Source organism: Phyllostomus hastatus, unplaced genomic scaffold (assembly GCF_019186645.2).
Source record: "Phyllostomus hastatus isolate PE091 unplaced genomic scaffold, TTU_PhHast_1.1 phas_contig_16, whole genome shotgun sequence".
NCBI lineage: Eukaryota > Metazoa > Chordata > Mammalia > Chiroptera > Phyllostomidae > Phyllostomus > Phyllostomus hastatus.
Window position 1 is genome coordinate 22,951,675 of NW_025333643.1, and position 19,498 is coordinate 22,971,172.

The 19,498-nt window shown below is 37.3% G+C and overlaps 1 protein-coding gene and 1 non-coding gene across 10 annotated transcripts in view; one reads left to right on the forward strand and one right to left on the reverse strand.

The window, feature by feature from the left end:
• Window positions 1-1,014: 1,014 nt before the first annotated feature.
• The window catches only part of SLC25A26 (solute carrier family 25 member 26), a 152,079-nt gene continuing 133,595 nt past the window's right edge, over window positions 1,015-19,498 (forward strand). Inside the window, exons 1-4 of one of the 9 annotated variants that reach the window (XM_045832250.1) lie at window positions 1,023-1,212; window positions 7,955-8,074; window positions 11,626-11,782; window positions 15,378-15,487. In XM_045832250.1, coding sequence (XP_045688206.1) covers window positions 8,000-8,074; window positions 11,626-11,782; window positions 15,378-15,487 — 342 coding nt within the window. In that variant the 5' untranslated portion in view covers window positions 1,023-1,212; window positions 7,955-7,999. Of the gene's footprint in view, window positions 1,213-2,916; window positions 3,065-7,954; window positions 8,075-11,625; window positions 11,783-15,377; window positions 15,488-19,498 lie in introns of those variants that run through there. The other 8 variants (XM_045832249.1, XM_045832246.1, XM_045832247.1 and 5 more) reach the window with 8 other exon arrangements.
• On the reverse strand, window positions 3,645-3,747 carry LOC123814615. Its single transcript, XR_006784952.1, has one exon. It is a non-coding gene; the product is annotated as a U6 spliceosomal RNA (small nuclear RNA).

Below are 19,498 nucleotides of genomic sequence, written 5' to 3' on the forward strand. Positions count from 1 at the left end.
AGTCCACTTCAAGAAACCTTTATTAAGTACTTAATAAAATGGTATTCAAGGTGTGCACACTGGTCGCAATGAACAAAATGAGCAATAACTGAACAATAACTTTATTTTTAAAAAGAGGAGAAGGGAGGGAGAAAGAGAGGGAGAGAAACATCCATGTGTGAGAGATATATCAATCAGCTGCCTCTCACATGCCCCCACCTGGGGACCAGGCCTGCAATCCAGGCCTGTGCTCTGACTGGGAGTCTAACCCGCAACCTTTCAGTTCGCAGGCCCTCACTCAATCCACTGAACTGCACTAGCCAGGGCACCAGTAAATAACTTTAAATGCAGTAACTGCCAGTGAGAAATGGAGGATATGAAGTGTTTTTCTACAGCTTTAATAATCTTCCATACTGAGTCTGTTTTATAGTAATTCGGACACTTGCCAGCAATATTTGTTCTTTGCAGATAAAACCAAGACAGAAGCCAAAAAGAAATGACGGATTACAAACACAAACCTTGCCTCCCCCCAAACACTTCTCTGCCCTTCCATGCATTAAGCAAAACAAACAAATCCCCCAAAAGCCTTCACACAAACCATCAGTGTAGTCGTTATCAGAGGGACTTAGGTGTGGGGGTGGCACGAGAGGGGAATGGGGGGGCGGAAATAAACAGCAATAATAGGAGACAAGACTCCGTGTGCACACACAATACAATACACAGATGATGTATTATAGAATTATACACCTTAAACCTATAAAATATTTTTAACCAACGCAACCCCAATAAATTTAATAAAAAAACACAATAAAACGCAAACCTCTTCCTCTGAAACTAGTTCTGCCCTTCCAAGGCCCCTCCCTCCGCTCTACCCTCTGCGGGTTACACTTTTGCTCCACCCTGACCTCAATGGCGGACTCCCTACTCTTGCATCCCACGGAGGCTTCTTCGCTCCGCAGAGTTCCTCCATCTAGTCCAAATATTTGGCTTAATCACACTTTCCTGACCCCGCCCCCCCAACTCCGACTTCCTCCCGTCCCAGGTTGTGAGTTGCACTCGTAGTTTTTAAGGTTCGCCTCACCGACACAGCGGAAACGCAACACTTCAGGCACCGCCTCCAAGATGGCGGCGCCCAGTGGTTAGAGCTGTGACTTGCCTCTGCTGGGCTTCGAAATAAAGCGTTGCTAGTATTTTCGGACTATGGATCCGCCTGGGTTTACGGCCTCTCTGGTGGTGAGTGCGGGGCGGTACAGTGCGGTGCTCGGAGCGCCGTAATCCAGCACTGGCGCCGGTGGTGCTTCTCTGCACTAGCAGTTTTTTCGGGTGTTGTGTGAGGTGTGGGAGCGAGCGCGGGGATTCTGCGCCCCCGCCCGGTCCCTTGTCAAGGCCACGTCTTTCCTACCAGGACTTCAGAAAGAGTCGGACGGTGTGGGGGTGGCTACTTACCTCATTGTCTTCCGCGCGAAGACAAGTTTTCTCTACTTAAGAGCTTCCGTTGATATAACCACATTGGAAAACTTAGACATTTTATATAGGAACATGTGTAACAAAACAAAACACGTTGACTCGAGTCATTCAGAGCCCTCTTGTCCAAGTATGGTCATTTTGCGGTATCGTTTTCAGTCTTGGAAAATGAAATTCCCATTCATCAGTATATAATTAATCTGCTCCTCCTTCAAAGCATTCTTCTAGCCTTTGGGTATATTGATGCTATGCCATAGGACCAATAAGACTGGTGCTTAATTCCTTAGAAAACAACTAGAATCAACACTTTTTAACACTAAAAGACCAGTTTTTTAGTAAATATTTTAAAACTTTATGGCAGGGGATACTAGATAAGGCAGTGGATCAGACAGAGATTTGCTTGTGTGGGGGAGTGGGCAGAACAGGCAAAACAAATAACTTCTAAAAAGCTTCTCACCAAATGTTAATTATCAAATGCTTGTTGTTGCAGGTGTTAGAGATAAGGTGGTGAGCAAGATAAACCTGCCCACATGGGCCAGGTGGCAGAGAAAGAATAGTGAAATCATTGTTGGGAAAAATGGCATCAAGGCTAGTTTCAGAGCGTTATGGAGAAATGTGGAAGGGGCACCTTAGCCAGACTTGTGGGATGATGGTTTTCAATCTAGATTGTTGAGGCTTGTATAAGCTAGGTTTTAGAGATGCAGGCAAAAAAATATGTTAGCACTTTCAAGGAGTTATTCTGTCTAGCCGTTGAGGTAGCAGTAGTAGTTTTGATAGATAACATTGTTGTGCCAGGAACTGGGGTGAACTTTTTACCTACACCATCTCATTTAATTCTGTCAAACAATTGAAGGCTTGTTTTATTTTTCCAAATGAGGGAACTGAGCTACAGAGTTACCTTATGTAACTTGTCTAGAATCACACAAGTGAGATCCATTTCATGTGTCTATTGGAGATCACATTTCAACCCAGGCAATGTAACATGGGACCCCATGCCCCTAACTGCTCCTTGTGAATTCTAACTCAAGTCAATACCAGTTGCTAAAATCATGAGTGCTCAAGTTAACACAATAACAATGGTTTTAAAATTCATTTAAAGTGTAGTACACATGGTGAAAGTTATACTTGTATTTTTTAAATGTAGTTACAGAGGGTAGAATTTGAGTCAAAGGGTACAAGTTTCAAGGAAGTTAGATTTCATTCCAGCTAAAGACAAATATTTTATTCATTCTGCACACAGTTTATCTGTCATGTGTTCTGCCCACTGGCCACTCTGATTACCCTTGGAGATATGATGGCAAACAAACCAAACTAAAAAAAAAAAAAATACTCTGAAAGAAATGAACTGAGGTAGGATAGTGACAGAATAATATTGCAGAACCTTCTTTAGATGGAGTGATCAAGGAAGGCTCTGAGGAGGTGACATTTAAACTAAGATCTAAAGGATAGGAAGGGCAAGACATTTTGAGGGGATGTGGGGCAAAGTTCAGATCAAGCAGTGCTTCGAGAAAACCGTAGGTGGAAAGAGTAAACTTTAAAGTGTTAAAGTGGTGGCTGAGGCCTAGTGGGTAAGAGTAGTATAGGGTGGATGAAACTGGAGAGGGGCACAAAACCAGCAGAGGTGAGTCTTTGTGGGCTGTGGGAAGGAATTTGGATTTTATTTGAAGCATAATGGAAGCCATTAGAAGGGTTTATTATCAAAGTGGTATACATATAGAGTGGCCATTTTTTAAGGTTGGTAGCATTTTTGAAAAGGGTGAGTACTCCTGAGGAAGTACTGTTTTGCTTACTACTGTGTTAGCAGTACCTTACACTTTGTAGGAACTCAACATAACTTGTGAATGAATGAATGAATGAGTGAATGAATGAAAAGAAAGGTGCAGAGCCTGGCATGTGGTAGACATTTTTTTATTATTAGTCTCAGGTGCACACCCCAGTGATTAGACATTATAGACTGAGTGATCATCCTGATAAATCTCATACCCATTTGATACCATACACAGTTTTTGAAATATTATTGACTATATTCTATATGCTGTACTTTACATCCCCATGACTGTTCTGTAACTACTAAGTTGTATTTCTAAAATCTTTTTTTTTTTTTTTTTACCTATCCCCGCAAACTCATTCCAGTCTGGCAACTGTCAAAATGTTCTTTGTATCTATGAGGCTTTTCCTGTTCTGCTTGTTTGTTTATTTGGAAAAATATGGAATACTTCATGAATTTGTCATCCTTGAGCAGGGGCCATGCTAATTTTCTCTGTATATTTCCAGTTTTAGTATATGTGCTGCCGAAGCAAGCCCTGCAGCAAGCAGACACTGTATTCAAAGAGAGCATTGACTGGTGCATGCTTTTAGGAAGGTAATTTGGGACAAAGTATTAGCAACCTAAAGATGTCCATAACATTTAACTTAGCAAAGACAATAGGAAGCCACTTACATATTAAACAGAAGAGGAATGGTTAGGTAAATGATGGTGGATGCATTTTATGGACTATTCAGTGGCTCTTGGCATTAGTGCTTATGAAGAAGAACATGTGCTATCATAACATGGAAAATGCTTATGAGATTAAAAAAATAAAAAATATAACAGTACATATGTGCATCTGTTCATGGCTAATTAAAATGATTAAAATAGTATTCCTAATTAAAAATAGTATTCCATTCATTTTTTTAAAAGCTGCTTTGAAATTCTCCAAGGTAATACAAAATAATTTGAAAAAATTGTTTATTGAGAGAGAGAGAGAGAGAGAGAGATCAATTTGTTATTCCATTTATTTATGTATTCATGATTGCTTCTTGTATGTGCCCTGACTAGGAATTGAACCTAAAACCTTGGCATGTTGGGATCATGCTCTAACCAACTGAGCTACCTGGCAAGGGAATACAAAATAATTTTGATAATAACATTACAGGCATACCTCAGAGAAACTACCATTTGATTCCAGACCACTGTAATAAAACGAGAATTGCAGTAAAGTGACTCTGGTGGAGGATCTTGCCTTCCATTTAATGTAATAAACAAACAAACAAACAAACAAAACACCTGTGAAGCTCAATAAAGCAAAGCACAGTAAAATGATGTATTCTTATGCATTTTTCTTCTGGTTGTGTTTTAAATACAAAAAAGTACTAAAGGTTTTTTAAAAAATAGCACACCCTTTCTCCCAATCCTTTTTCATCCTGCCTGATTCTTCTCTCCTCTCCCCTTTAGTACCTTACTATTCCATTGACCTTGTAGTCTTTCTACTCACATGGCTTGTTCTGGAATGAAACTGAAAACATCCCTGCTGCAGTTATTTTTTAACCAGTCCTAAGTTGCAATTACATAGTTGCAACTCTTTAATTTGTTGTAGTAGGAAGGACTTTGGCAAATGCGGGGACTGTGCAGTGAAAAATACAGGCCATCCTTTGCATGGTAGTATAGGGCTGTAAAAATGAATGTGGAAATCACACAGAGTGGTCTTGATGAAAAAAATTAATGATAATTTAATGATCTTTAAAAATTCTTGACAGTGTTAAAAATTAAAAACTCAACTGTTGACTGCAAATGTATAGAGAAATGAAAAATAGTCAACTAATATTGAGGACATTGTAATTTAAAACATTGGAACCACTAAGAATGTATTTCTTTGTAATAAAAAAGTATAAAAAATAATTTGAATACTTGTCGTGGAGTCATATAACTTACAATATAGAACAAACATCTTTTTTTTAAAGATTTTATTTATTTATTTTTAGAGAGGGAAGGGAGGGAGATAGAGAGAGAGAAACATCAATGTCCGGTTGCTGGGGGTCATGGCCTGCAACCTAGGCATGTACCCTGACTGGGAATCGAACCTGCGACACTTTGGTTCGCAGCCTGCGCTCAATCCACTGAGCTACACCAGCCAGGGCACAAACATCTTTTTTTATGCCTTAGCAAAGTGTCTACTGCTTTCTAAGTTTGGATCAACTTCCATCATTTTATGCTGTGTGCTTTCAATATTGGAAAGTATTTCCCAGAGTTCCTTTATTTGTGAAGATTTTCACTGACTTAACTTCCTCTGGGAGTCTCCATCCTTTTCATCACAAACACTTTCCTCATTATGTTGATGAGTTTTCCTTCTCTAATTTTTTCTGGCTGCATATCTATGGTCTCAAATGACAATATTCCCTCAGCCAGCTATTTCTACTATAACTCCATTTATACCTGTATGGACTTGAGTATCACTTACATTGTTACCACTTTTCATGTATTTGCTGTACTTTCATCTTTGTTGACCAGTTCCCTCCTTTGATTACTGGATTTTGTAAAATGTTGCTCTGGTACTGTAATTTGAACCATGGTGTCAGAGGACTTGTGTGACTTGTAACTGACATTTATGTGTGTCAGTACTGTGCAAAGTCCAAGGACTGCTTGTATTTTTCTTTTCTTACTTTAGTGAGGTGCTTCTGAAAAAGCTTTTACATTATACTCATGTTGTATCTGCTCACTGGGCCTGCCCCTATGCATGGGTGTGTTGCCAGGGTTTCTTAGATGGAGTGAGTAAACAGAAGAAAAGGATGAAGTTATTGGGCACATTGTTAAGGGAAGTTTTCAATGTCCTTGACCCCAAATCTTTCTTTCTGGAAGGTAGCCCTTTAGTCTTCAATCTGGAGTAAAAGGAAATTAATATCTGATAATGAAGCATTATCTCCAAATCTGTAAGGAATTGGAAATGAGGCTTCATGTTCTCAAGGTTGCCTTTATGAGGGGAACCCCCCCAAAACTGGAATTTATTTATAAAAAAATGTGTATTTGTTCGTACTTCAGTCATCTTCAAAGTACTCTGCATTTGATGCAGTATACCTATGGAGACGTTTTTTTCAACTGGTCAAACCAGTTTTTGAACTTGTCAGTTTTGATGCCTTTTAGTGCCTCTGCCATTTTTTTGTTTCACCTCTTTCATATTAGCAGAATGTTTCCCTTTGAGGACTTTTTCATCCTGGGAGACAAAAATTGAACGGAAAGAGACCAGATTAATTGGGAGGGTGAGGCATGGGGGGGCACGCCATTTTTGGTTAAAAACTGTTGACTACTCAGTGTGGTGTGTGCAGGTGCGCTGGTAAATCACCCATCATGAAATGGGCAAATGTGTTGAGTCTTCAAAAAAATTCACTGGAGCAGAATGCAGCCTCTCACAACAATGCTAGTTGGTACACTGATACAGATGGGTTCCTAGACACTCACCCAGCAGAGTGGTACACTGATACAGATGGGTTCCTAGACACTCACCCAGCAGAGGAAGCCTGTACTGTAAGGGCCCACCCTCCAGAAGATAATTCTGGTTGTTTTTTGGTTCCCCCTTGTATGTGACTTGTTTTATTTTGGCACTTAAGTCAGAGGAAGCAGATCTACCATCTTTGCTTGTTTTTGTGTTTAGCAGGCAGTCACCTTAGACACAGGTATATTCTGAATTTTTATCAGTTAGTGGAGCACATGAGGCACCCTTGGAGACAGACCTAGGACCATAGCTATGATGGAGGAGTTTCTTCTGCATCTCAAGTACTGAGAGATGGGACTACCTTCCTTTATTTTTTCTTTCAGCATAAGAGAAGTACTGGGAAAGTTTCAATATGTGACAATTTAGCTGGAAACCCCTTGTTAATGTGCTTTTGTTATCATTTCCAAACCAAATAGTATGTGTCCAGATATAAGTTTTAAATACTAATTTTTTATGGCACAGACAGTTTGAGTAACATTAATGAAATGTCTAGAGAAAATTTAAAGTTTGGGGAAGATAAAGTTACACCCATAGTTTTTCAACCTCACAAGTCAGGTATCTTTTATCTGTTTAGCCAAACATTTGTTAGCTTTTGCTCTGGTACTTGGGAAAAGTGCCTCAAAGCTACAGTCCCTGCCCTCATGGGGTTTATAGTCAAGTAGGAGCAGACATTAAACAGTAAATAAAATAAAAAATAACTATGTAATTGCAAATGGTGACATAAAGTAACCATTTACTCATCACTTTAATGTGCTTATACAATTTTTTTCATATCTAAAATCCTATCATTACAATTTTGTATTCTGCTTGTTTTTGGTAGTCTTTTAAAAAAATTAACCCATAAACTTAAATCCAAGGGTTATAATGAAGTTTGAACTTCCCTTCCTGTAGGGAAGTAACCCTTCCTATATTCATTAATTCATACATAATTCAAATAGTTGAGTGTCTGCTGTGTACTGGTGCTGGGAACATATTGGTGAACACAATAGGTATGGATTGTACAATCTAGTCATCATCTTTATGAGCATCTTCCTCATCTAGTGGTGAGATGCTCAGTTATAGAACTGAAGTTATCAGTGTGTGGAAACAAGAGGATCTAATTCTAGACTTGGGGATTAGAGAATAGTTGCACAAAGTCCTGGAAATGAGGAAGATCAGATGTGGAGGAAACGAGAGCTCAAAGTGGCAAGAAGGGCAAATGGTGGAGTTGAGAGTGGAGAGGTAGAACTTCCAGAGCCTTAAAAGGATTTTGTTCTTCATCCCAGGGGCTGCTGGAACTTTGGGGGACTCATAAGCTGGAGAGTGGCTAGATGAAATTGAAGTTTGCATTTTACAAAAGTGACTCTGCCATCAGTGTAGAAGTGGCAAGGAGCACTGCAGGACAGGTGAGCGGGGAATGGGGAGAAGAGAAGTATCCTGGGAGTAGGAACAGCACTTCACTTAACAAGGAACTGCTCCATTGTGGAGAACACGGAGACTGTCAAGGAGGGATGTTCCTTGAGGAGCCATGTTAGTATTCTGGGTGGATCTTCTCAGCTATGGTTCAGGCCAGTGGCTGTGATGAGTTTGCATAGTTAAATTGGGTGGTTTCATCCTGTAGTTGAGCAGCAGTGATTTATTTTCTGTTATTGTGCAGCCTTCTTTTGAGAAATAAAGGCTTTATAGCATGTGATCTTGATGTTTTTCAACTCTTAGAGTAATTTCAAAGCACTAATTAGGCACTTCTCCATAGCCCACCAGTATTTTTTACACTTTTTAACTTAAGGTAGAGGAGTGCATGTACACACACACACTCACGTGTGCGCGCACACACACACACACACACACACACACACTCTTTACCCAAGGACTTTTTTTTTTCCATTGCTTTTAAACAGAGAGGGAGGAAAGGTGGGAGGGAGAAAGAGAGAAAGAGGTAGAGAGACACTGATCAGTTGCCTCCCATACCTATTGGACTGGGAATTGAACCCATAAGCTAGATATGTGCCCTGACTGAGAACTGAGCCCACAGCATTTCGGGGGTACAAGATGACGTTCCAACCAACTGAGCCACCTGGCCAGGGTAGTAGAGCTGTGTATTCTATTTGTAGTATGTCAGCGTTGCAATAAATTGTTATTGCTGTAGTAAGGCTTGCTGGTTGCCTGGGTTATATTCTATATCTTTGGATTTTATTTAGTTTTTTTGTTTTTTTTTTTAAGATTTTTACCTGTTTTTTTAGAGAGAGGGAAGGGAAGGAGAAAGAGAGGGAGAGAAACATCAGTGTGTGGTTGCCTCTCATGTGTCCCCTACTGGGGACCTGGCCTGCTACCCAGGCATGTACCCTGAGCGGGAAACAAACTGGTGACACTTTGATTTGCAGGCCCAAGCTTAATCCACTGAGCTATGCTAGCCAGGGTGGATTTTGTTTAGTTCTTAACTTACCATTTTCAATTGAAGCTACCATAAATCTTTAATCATTTGCCTGATAACCTTTTTGATAAATGATCATAAAACAAATTTCTCCAACTAAAAAAAAATAAAAGTTTGGTAAAGTTTCTTGCAATTCCACTGATGTTGGCTTGTATATTTTGTACATAATTATGAACAAAACAACACTGATGTAAAATAATAAGCACTTCTTAAAGTTTTTATTTAAATCTTGAATATGATGCTTTGTGGATATATATATATATATATATATATGTATTCTTATTCTTCTTCCTACTCTGTTACCTGTTTTTTTTTCAGTGTCATGAATTTAAATGACATTTGAGTCACAGAAGTTTAAAATCTGCAGAAGCAATTAGTAACTTCTCATTTATATTTTACTAGATAAATAGATTGAATCTGGTCATTTTATTCTTAGGAGATAAGAATTCAAAGGATTAGAAACTCAATGCGTGCAACGTAGTCAAAGAGATTGAAAGTGTAATTAACTTATTGGTTAAAATTTAGGAATAGATTGCAAGCACTTTCTGAACCCTCCCCTAAGATTAGAGCAAGAATTATAATGAAATGCTGCTTGTTGTAAAGGAATCCAATTATATTAGACATTCTTAGCAGAATTTTAGTTCTCTTTAAGGTTTGAGGAAAAGAAGAGACAGGCAAAATATTTTATTTACATAGTTTTTGTAAAAATCTATTAAAAATAAGTGAGAAAATACTAAAAAAGGTTGACTTTTAAAAATTTTTCTACATTACTTACGAACCTTTTCCCATGAGTTAGGAAAGGTCATCTTTCTATCCAGAGAGAAATCCCACATGATGTGGCATTCTCTATCTACTACGGTGTGTGGTTCTCTACTGGTGCGTTTCTGTTCTTTTGGTGACATCTTTTTAGGTCCTTTGCAGAGTGAGCCTTTTTGGTTTCTGAAGTTCCGTGTGTCTTTCAGGCTTTGATCATGTCAAAAACCATGATCATATAGTATAATAGTATTAATGTTTATAGTAATGAGATTTTCTAGTGTAATTTTAAATAATTTACCCATGTTAGTTAATTATTGGATTTCTCATCAGAGTAGTTTTATTTTTCCATTGAATGCTTGCAGTGGTTTTATTGTGAGTGGTAAGTAGAGCAGAGAGTGTTTGCTAGGTAATAAGCTTCGTACCCCTTGAGCATTTTGTAAATTTAAAGGGTGGAAACAGCTAGTTGATCATTTCTTTCTTTCTTTAATTGTTCAATTACGGTTGTCTCAGTGATGATCATTTTGAATTTTGCTTGTATGGTTGAATAATACTAATTCTTTTTTTCCTACATTTTGGAATGTATAGTTTTTAATGTGTATATTTAACCTCTTGAATAGGTAATAAAGTCATGTGGTTCAAAATTCAAAAGATAGCGGAAGTTGATAATTCAGTTTAAGAATACCTAAATAGGAACCACAGTGAGAGTTTCCTCTTTGTCATTCTTACATCTGTGTACAGTAAACTGGTTTTGATTTCGCATCTTTCTATGATGCTTTAAGACCTTGTGTTTGACCTTTTTTTTTGACACTGTTTGAATTCATATTTTTTCTGAGTAGCTTTACTTTGACTAAGGTGTAACCAGTTTTAAAATATTCTCCATATTCTGCAAGTACTCATGAGGTTTAAACTTTTTAAAGTGCAGCTTTCCAAAGCAATGTAGTGTCTCTTGGGAGGTGACGGTAGTTTGGGCCAGGTTTTAATGTCCTCTAGGAATTTAGCTCTTATTTTTTTCCATTGTTTTCACTTAATGAAAGCATTTATCAAGGGATTTTCAGATACAGAAAATAGGAATCCTTATGTACATGATTCTTAAAATGCAGATCTAGATTCAGAAGGATCATTACCTGTTTAAAAACAGAATTCTCCCCACCCCAAAAATGTCTTACTGCAGATTCACCACTCATTAGTGAAAAAGATAAAAATGCAACATTTGGTCTGACATGGAAATATTAACAAGATAAATTAAGTGAAAAAAAATAAGGTTCAGCTTGGTGAACCTTATACACCTTTTATTTTTAAAGAGGAAAATAAAATGCATAGTCATATTTGCTTATATATGCTCAAAGTAACTTTGGAAGGAAACAGTAAGAAAGCAGTCAAACTGGTTACCTGATTACTGCAAACTGGTTACCTGATTACTGCAAACAAGGAAGGAGACTTGGAACTCTTTACCTTTCTGAATTTGCTTGTTTACTTTTACTTTTTTGAACCATGTGACAGTATTAAAAATGAATTTAAAATTTATTTAAAGATAAATTCAAAATTCACTTTAAAAATTATTTTAAAATTTACACTTTGAAAATATAGCACAATAATGTCGGTTTTCCTATTGTTTAGTTAGCAGGCCTTTTGACTATGCCACATGGTCCATGGACTGAGAGGGATGAGACATGCTTTAAAGATTACCTTCTTATTCTTACCCCAAATGGCAGAGAGCTTATTTTATTGTGACCTGTTTTCCCTTTTCTTATCCCCTCCTTTTTTTTAAAGGCTGGTGGGGTAGCAGGTGTCTCTGTTGACTTGATATTATTTCCTCTGGATACCATTAAAACGAGGCTGCAGAGTCCGCAAGGATTTAATAAGGCTGGTGGTTTTCGTGGAATATATGCTGGCATTCCTTCTGCTGCTATTGGATCCTTTCCTAATGGTAAAAATTTTATTTATATTCTCCCTGTTATAAAGCCAAGATCATGGAATTTATTTTCAGAATGATATGTGTTGTTACCCCATATAGAATTTTTTATGTGTTGTGGCTTTATCTTCTGAATTTGTTTTCTATTCATTAACCCATTACTTTTGAATCAGCTGTAGATCCTATTCCACTGTATTTTTAATAGAAAAAAATATGAGCAATCTTTTAAAAAAGATTTTTATTTATTTACTTTTGGAGAAAGGGGAAGGATGGCAGAAAGAGAGGGAGAGTATCATTGATGTGTGTGATTGGTAGCACCTCGCATGCCCCTGTCCCGGGACCTAGCCCGCAACCCAGGCAAGTGCCCTGACCGGGAATCGAACCGTCAGTCAGTGTTTCAGTTCACAGGCCAGTGCTCAATCCACTGAACCACACCAACCAGGACTGAGTAATCTTTTAAAAATGATTTTGTTACTAAAATTCCCAGTTAGAAGCCTTAATGTGTTATTCTGACATTGATTATGATGTCTTAGAACAGAGTTTCTCAACCATGTCTGCAAATTGGAATTTCTTGGAAAGCTTTAAAAATTACTGATGCTTGAGTCACACATAGACGTTTAATTGGTCTGAGCTTTGTCTGAGTATTGGCGGGGGGTATGAGCTTCCCAGGTGATTCCAATGTGAAGCTGAGTTTAATAACTACTGCCCCAGAGAGTCTTCTGGAGCAGATGAATCTAAGAGGCATTAAATCTTTCTGTCTTTACTAAATTACTTTTAGATGATGAAACAATTTGCACTAATTTCTCCTTCCAGTGTCTTGCTTTTGTTTTGGGTTTGAAGTCACATTATGTGATTAGTGGCCCTCTTATTCTAGAATCAGTATCATCTGTTTTACTTAATTCACTTGTTGGTATATTTTTTTCAGATATTTACCTCACTTTAATTGTTTACTGATGCTTTGAGTGGCATTGAAAAGAAAATGAAAAAATTATGACCATCACACACACAGTTATAGAACCTCTGCTCTAGGAGATTATTAAATCCTATAGTTTGATTTCTTTTTTTCCTGAGATAGTTCATGAGAAATTCTTTTGTGTTAACTTGACATTTACCTGTCCATTTATGTCCGCATGTGAGTGCAGCATTCACGTAAAGATTCATAGCACATGGAGACCAACAGTGTTTTGGTCCCTTTGTTTCCTTCTCTCTTCTTCCTCTGCTCTAGCAGTCCTGAGAATAGCAAACTGTTTTGAGGTTATCCTTGAATTTTCATTTGTCTCCCTACTTTCAGTAATTGATTAATTGATTATAGCATGTTTTCATTGAGCACCCACTCAGTGCCACCAGGTACAGCTCTGTGTGGGAGAGGGGCAGTGTTTCCTGAATTTGACCATGTTGCAATCACTTGATCACCTGATCAGATTTTAAGAAGCACTGATGCCCTTGTCCCACTTCCAGAGATTGTGATTTAATTCTTTTGGGCTATGGCCTGGGAGCTGGAAGTTAAAAAACAAAATCCTCAGGTGATTTAATTTGCAGACAAATTTGGGAACCTTTGAATGAAGGAATTGAAAGGATTATGTTACTAGGTTCCTATCTTTTGGCCATCAGTTTTTATGGTGTCTCCCTCATTGTCCTAAACATCTTTTTGTTCTTACATATAGCACCTAGGAATTACTGTTGGTAGGTGTGGTATTAGTGCAGGTCTGAGGGTACATGGTGCTTCATTCAGCTCACAGGACTGGTTTAGATTCTTTTTTTAAAAAATAGCTTATTTTGTTGTTGTTTTTTTCCCCATTATCATTTATCTGCCCCTCCCATTTAGATTCTTGCCAGCAGGAGTTTACATACAGAATATGGTTTTGAATTTTTTGTGTGTGTGATAAAGTGGCATTTTCACCAGCCTTGTTTCTTCTCCCCCCATCCCCCGTTCACAGCACATCATTGGATTGGAGTTGCTGGAAAATAGTGACAGGGTTTCAGAAATGGTCTTTTTGTTTTTCTGTAAATTTTTTGTGAATTGAAATTTTCTGTGTGGCACTTTTTTTTTTTTTATTGCTGTTCAAGTCCTACTCTGAGTACGATATACCAGTGTAACATTCACAGGCCAGTGCTCAGTCCACTGAGCCACACCAACCAGGACTGAGCAATCTTTTCAAAATGATTTTGAGATTATGTTCTCTTTTTGAGAACATAGTCTGTAGGGGTGAGTAGTTGGGGATGGAGGAAATTGAAAGTTGAAAGAGGAGGCAGGAAGACTTACTCTGTTTTTATAAGGGACTGTAGAAAAACCATAGTTTTTTTTTTCCTTAAGAGTTATAAGAGACTAGTCTATGGCCATACCACCCTGAACACCTAGATCTTGTCTGATCTTGGAAGCTAAGCTGGGTGGGGCCTGGTTAGTACTTGGATGGGAGTAAGAAAAGACTATAGGTGTCAGATAGCCCACCCCCTCTTTGTTATAACTTGCCTAGAGCTTCATTTGGAACCTTATTGTGCCATCACTTCCAATTAGCAAGGGCTTTCTTGGGTGTCACCCAGGAGAGTTTTGGGGGCTTACATTTCTAAAGAACTTTCTTTGTCTTATAAAATTAGCAATAAGGTCTGACCAGGTTGAAGTGGTTAACCATGAGAACCTAGAAACTTTTAGCAGTCTTTCTTCCTTCCCCTAGCAGGTGGGGGTGGGAGGGTGGATTGTGTAGCAGGCAGAACTTAGCTGAAGCAACTGGAGATAGCCCAGCTGTATGGTGAGTGGGCTAACGTTGGAAAATCCTTGTTGGCAACCACAGATATGGGAATAAGGACTTGTGTTAACTACATGAAACTGCTCACACAGGTCCTTACTCTTCTGGAGACTCCCTCCTCGTTGATGTTTGTTTGTTAGCAGCCTGAGGAGTGTTCATAACAACAAAGCCTACCAATTTTAATTGCGGAGAACTGATTTTTCACTGTCAAACTCTTCCTATGTATTTCAGACTTTAGTGTGATGTGTTCAGATGTCTTTCAAAAGATGAATTTGTCTTTCATTGATCTTTTATGCCTTATCTCTTATGGAGGTGATAAACATCTTTTGTTAATAGTAAATGGCAGGTCTTAAAATCCTCTTGTGCAACTTAAATTAGCTCATGGTGGCAGGGTTTTGAGATTTTGGTTTCCAGTTTTAATTGTTGATTGTTTTCTTGATGTAAAGGTGTGTTGATGTAGTAAAAAGTATCCATGGTTATTTTGACAAACAGCAATAAAATATCATTTGATGTTTTATTTAGTTAAGGTATATGTTTGCAGTTTTAACCTGTCTATGCTGATTATTTTACGACTGTATAAGGAAATTTATATCACATTTCTAGAAAGATTTCTAAGAAACATTAAGTGATTTGATGAGTTAGCTGCTAGGCTCCTTTGGTGCAGGAGTAATGTCTTCTGCCTTTTCGTAGGTCCAGGTCGGGCATATCATATGGGCTTGGTAAATTCTGCAAGAGTGAGTGGGGTGGGGAAAGAGTATGTGTTTATTATCTTTATCTGTTATGTCATATTTTATTAACTAGTTTTGTAATTTTTTTGACAAACATATTTCTTAACCTTGTGAAAGGCTGGCTTGTTTAAATTTCAGCTTCTGCCTTTTTTATCACCTATGAATATGTGAAATGGTTCTTGCACGCTGATTCATCTTCGTATCTGATGCCTGTGAAACATATGTTGGCTGCCTCTGCTGGAGAAGTGGTAAGTAACTAGTTGTATATATAAAACACTTCAGAAATACAAATCATGCAAGTCTTTGTTGCACTTTTTAATGATAAAGTATTTTTTAAGTTATGAGAGTTAGAAATCCCAATAAATGTGAATCAATTAGACAAGATAATTAAAAGGCAGGGTCTAGATAGGATGAAAGAAAAATCCAGCTATGTGCTATATGCAAGAGACAGACCTAAAACAATTATACGGAAAGAATAAATTTAAAGAGATGGAAGAGAATACTCATGCAAAATTGGAAAGGCTTTGTATTATGTCAGCATATCTGAGCTAAGACTCCTTTTCCTAGAACTCGCTTTCCAGGATGGTTACAGGTTAGGCTGACCAGGAGACATTTGTACAAGTTGTGTTATATTGGAAGTGAAGCAGATGTTATGTTTATGCTCAGCAGACTGGTGTAGGGTCAGGCATGCTCGTAGTTCATACCCTGCATCACTGCCCTGGGGACTCAGGCAGCTTCTCCAGCTCCCACCGGATCATCTCCTTCAGCTTCTCTACATTCTGAGTCTAGATGTACAGGCACTGTGGTGAAGGGTGTCAGCTTATACCGCAGGTCACCCACATCATCAAGGTTGGTGGGAGATAACGTGAGTTCCTGTTTGTCCTGGCTTTCACCATATCATATCCATCTTTCCTTCCTGATCCCCTGACTTCTGTCCCAGCCCTGGACACAGAAGTTACAGTTCTACATAAGCTGCTTAATCAGCTCCCACAATTACTTTTCACATTCCTATAATAACTTTTTATTCTTACTATTCACAGTAGTTCTACAACTCTGATCAACCCTACTTTATACAGAAATACTAATTGAAAGACTAATAAAATAATGTTAATATCAGACAAAAAAAAGAAAGCAAAAACCAAAGAGAACAATGTGTAAATGATACAGAGAATAATTCTCCTGAGATACATAATGAACCTGAACCTGGACTAAATAATATAGTCTCAAAATATAAAACAAAAATTTCCAGAATTATAAGGAGAAGTGAATAAAAATACAATTTTCATTGTAGATACTCATGATCTATCTGTAAAAGTCTTTAGGACCAGATAGTCATTAAATTAAAAACTAATAGAGGGTCATTTTTTACTAAACTAACATAGAGAAGGGTACCGATAAACATTTCCCCACACCCCTCACTCACTTAACTCTCACTTGGCTTCTGCTCGGTACTAAGGGACATTCTCTGTTAGAATTATTTGTGTGTCTCCATTTAGAGATGTGTGTTCTTTACTGCTGTTATCTGCAGTCTGGTGGTTACGCAGTCTTACTAAGCCTCTCCAGTCTTATTATGGGCAGGAGTGCATAACAAAGTGAAAAGAAAGGGTCTCCTTTTATGAACCTTTTATTATTTTATCAAGTAATATTTTTTTCCCTGTTTTGGGAAGTGGTTGTATATATTAACATTAGGAAATATGGAAAGCAAATCAGTTTTTTTAACATTTACATAAAAAATATATATTGTGATTTTGTTTTCTGTGCACTATGTTTTGTGTAGAAAATTTGGATGAAAATCTACAAGCTTAAGTAATCAAATTTTCTTCATTTGAGAATATAGAGAATGGGGATGATGAAGAGAGAGAGATCCTGACAGAAAAGTAAAAGTAAATACTAATTTTAAGAAGACAATTAAAAATAACTTTATTGAGGTGCAATGTAAAGTGTATAAATCAGTGGTTTTTAATATAATTGCAGAGTCGTGCAACCAACATTGCAGTCAGTTCCAGAACATCTTGATCACCCCAAAAGGAAACCCTGTACTCCTGAACAGTTACTCTCCTTTTCCCCGATTCCCAGCCCTGGGCAACCAGTCAACTGCTTTTTGTCTTTCTGGACTTACCTATTTAGGGCATTTTATATTAATGGAATCCTGCAGTATTCACAAGTTTTCTGTTTTTTCCATAGCTTCACCAACACTTATTATTTCTTTTCTTTCTGTTAGTAGCTGTGAAATGGATTTCTTGACTAAGAAATCAGTTGTATGGGTCCTTGAAGACAATGTTGAAAGAAATTAGCATGAAAGACATTAAAATCACTGTAGTGCTTTAAATAAACTTCTTGTTTGCCATTGGTTTAAAAATGATTTTTCAGAATCCAAGTTAACCCTGGATTGAAAATAATTGCCTTTGTAATTAAGTGTTGTTATATTAATTTTTTAATAACAAAGAACATAGAGTAATAGTTCCTTTTATGAACTAGAAACCCCTTTAGGAATCTAATGAAAACCCTATGTCTATTTCTTCAGTAAAATATGGACATTTACATAAAATTTCTTGGGGATTTTAATTCTTTATATTCTTAACTCAATATAAGAACTCCAGTGCTTCAATTCTACCTGAAAATTAGCTTAACCTGCATTAGAAAGCAATTTATACTTAATATAAAAAATCTTTTGACCTGTTATCCTTGATTTAGATTTTTTTGGTGATATTCTGAAATTAGAATCTTATTGCATGCAGTTATTTTTGAGTATATGTACTAAGGAATTACAATTCATGGATGAACATTTCATGTGTCTCAGGTTGTGCAAATTCTGTGTGATAGCTTTTGCCTCTATTTTAGAAATGCGTGTTGCTTTTGGTTAAATGAGGTTAAATATATTCTCAAATTCAGTATGTGGCTTACATTTTCTAATATGTTGCTGAAATCAATCAAGAAAAAGAACTTGGCTACTTATGTCCTTTCACATAGAACCATCTTGTGTGAAAGCTGGTGTGAGGTGTTCAAAGATAGGCTTTCTTCAGTTTGTAAACTTCCTCTTCGAATTACAAAATAAAGTATTTAAACAGACATGATGAGGTAGGGCAAATGAGAGCTGTTAGATTACTCATGTTAATGATACATCTTTTCATTTGTAGAAAATTCTGTATATTCTGTATTTTAATATCTGTAACTGACATTTTAAAAATACAGAAGCCCTTGTAATGTAGTATTCTTTGTGTGAACTGTTGCACATAGGTGGCGCTGTAGGTAAATGTCAGTTAGGAAACAAGTATGTAAGAGTGGAAATATATGATTCTAGGACATTCTTACCTTTATTGGGTTTTTTAGGGTTTCTATAGTCCCTTAGGTCGTAAGACATGATGTAATGTCTGTTTTAGTTTTCATGATGTCTGGAGGAATTTTATTTATCAGCAGTGGGTACATGGATTGATGTCACAGATAAAACAACTCTTGATGTGGACTTTCAATCGATTTTATATATTTATTCATTATTATTATTTTTAGAGAGGGGGGAGGGAGGGAAAAAGAGAGGGAGAGAAACATCGACGTGTGAGAGGTATGTTGACTGGTTGACTCTCACATGCCCCCAGGTGAGGACCTGGCCTGCAACCCAGGCATGTACCCTGACCAGGAATCAAACCAATGACCTTTTGGTTTTGCAGGACAGCACTCAATCCACTGAGTCGCACCAGCCAGGGTGAGGACTTCTCATATGTTTTAAATGCAATTATGGTTTAGAAAAAACAAACAAACAAACAAACAAACAAACAAATTCAAGTATGGATTAGTATACTAAAAACCATTGTCAAGTGTAGGAAGTTTGTAGAAATGTTGGTTCTGATGCTTCAATTGTCTTTGAATTTTCTTTAAAAATTTCCCAAAGCCATTCAATACCAGTTTTCTCAGCAAATGCTTAAGAAATGTGTGTACTATTTTAGTAGTACATACTAAATGCCCTAAATAGGTAAATAACTGTTTTAATAACTTATTTCAGTTTCATAGAGCATAAGCTTTTGGTTTCAGATTCATACAAGCATGGTTGCTAAAAGCAAGAGAAAGAAATGGGTGAATTTAGGAGAAACACATTTTTATAGGTAAAATAAAATGGAGTAGAAAACAAAAACACATATGGCTGTCAATAGTCAGTTATAGAGACCTAAAAAAAAATAATAGTTGAGTCATTGCCGCATAAACCATGTACTTTGGTATAAGATTGTTATGTTACAGATTTCTTAGAAACAATGCCTTAAGAATGT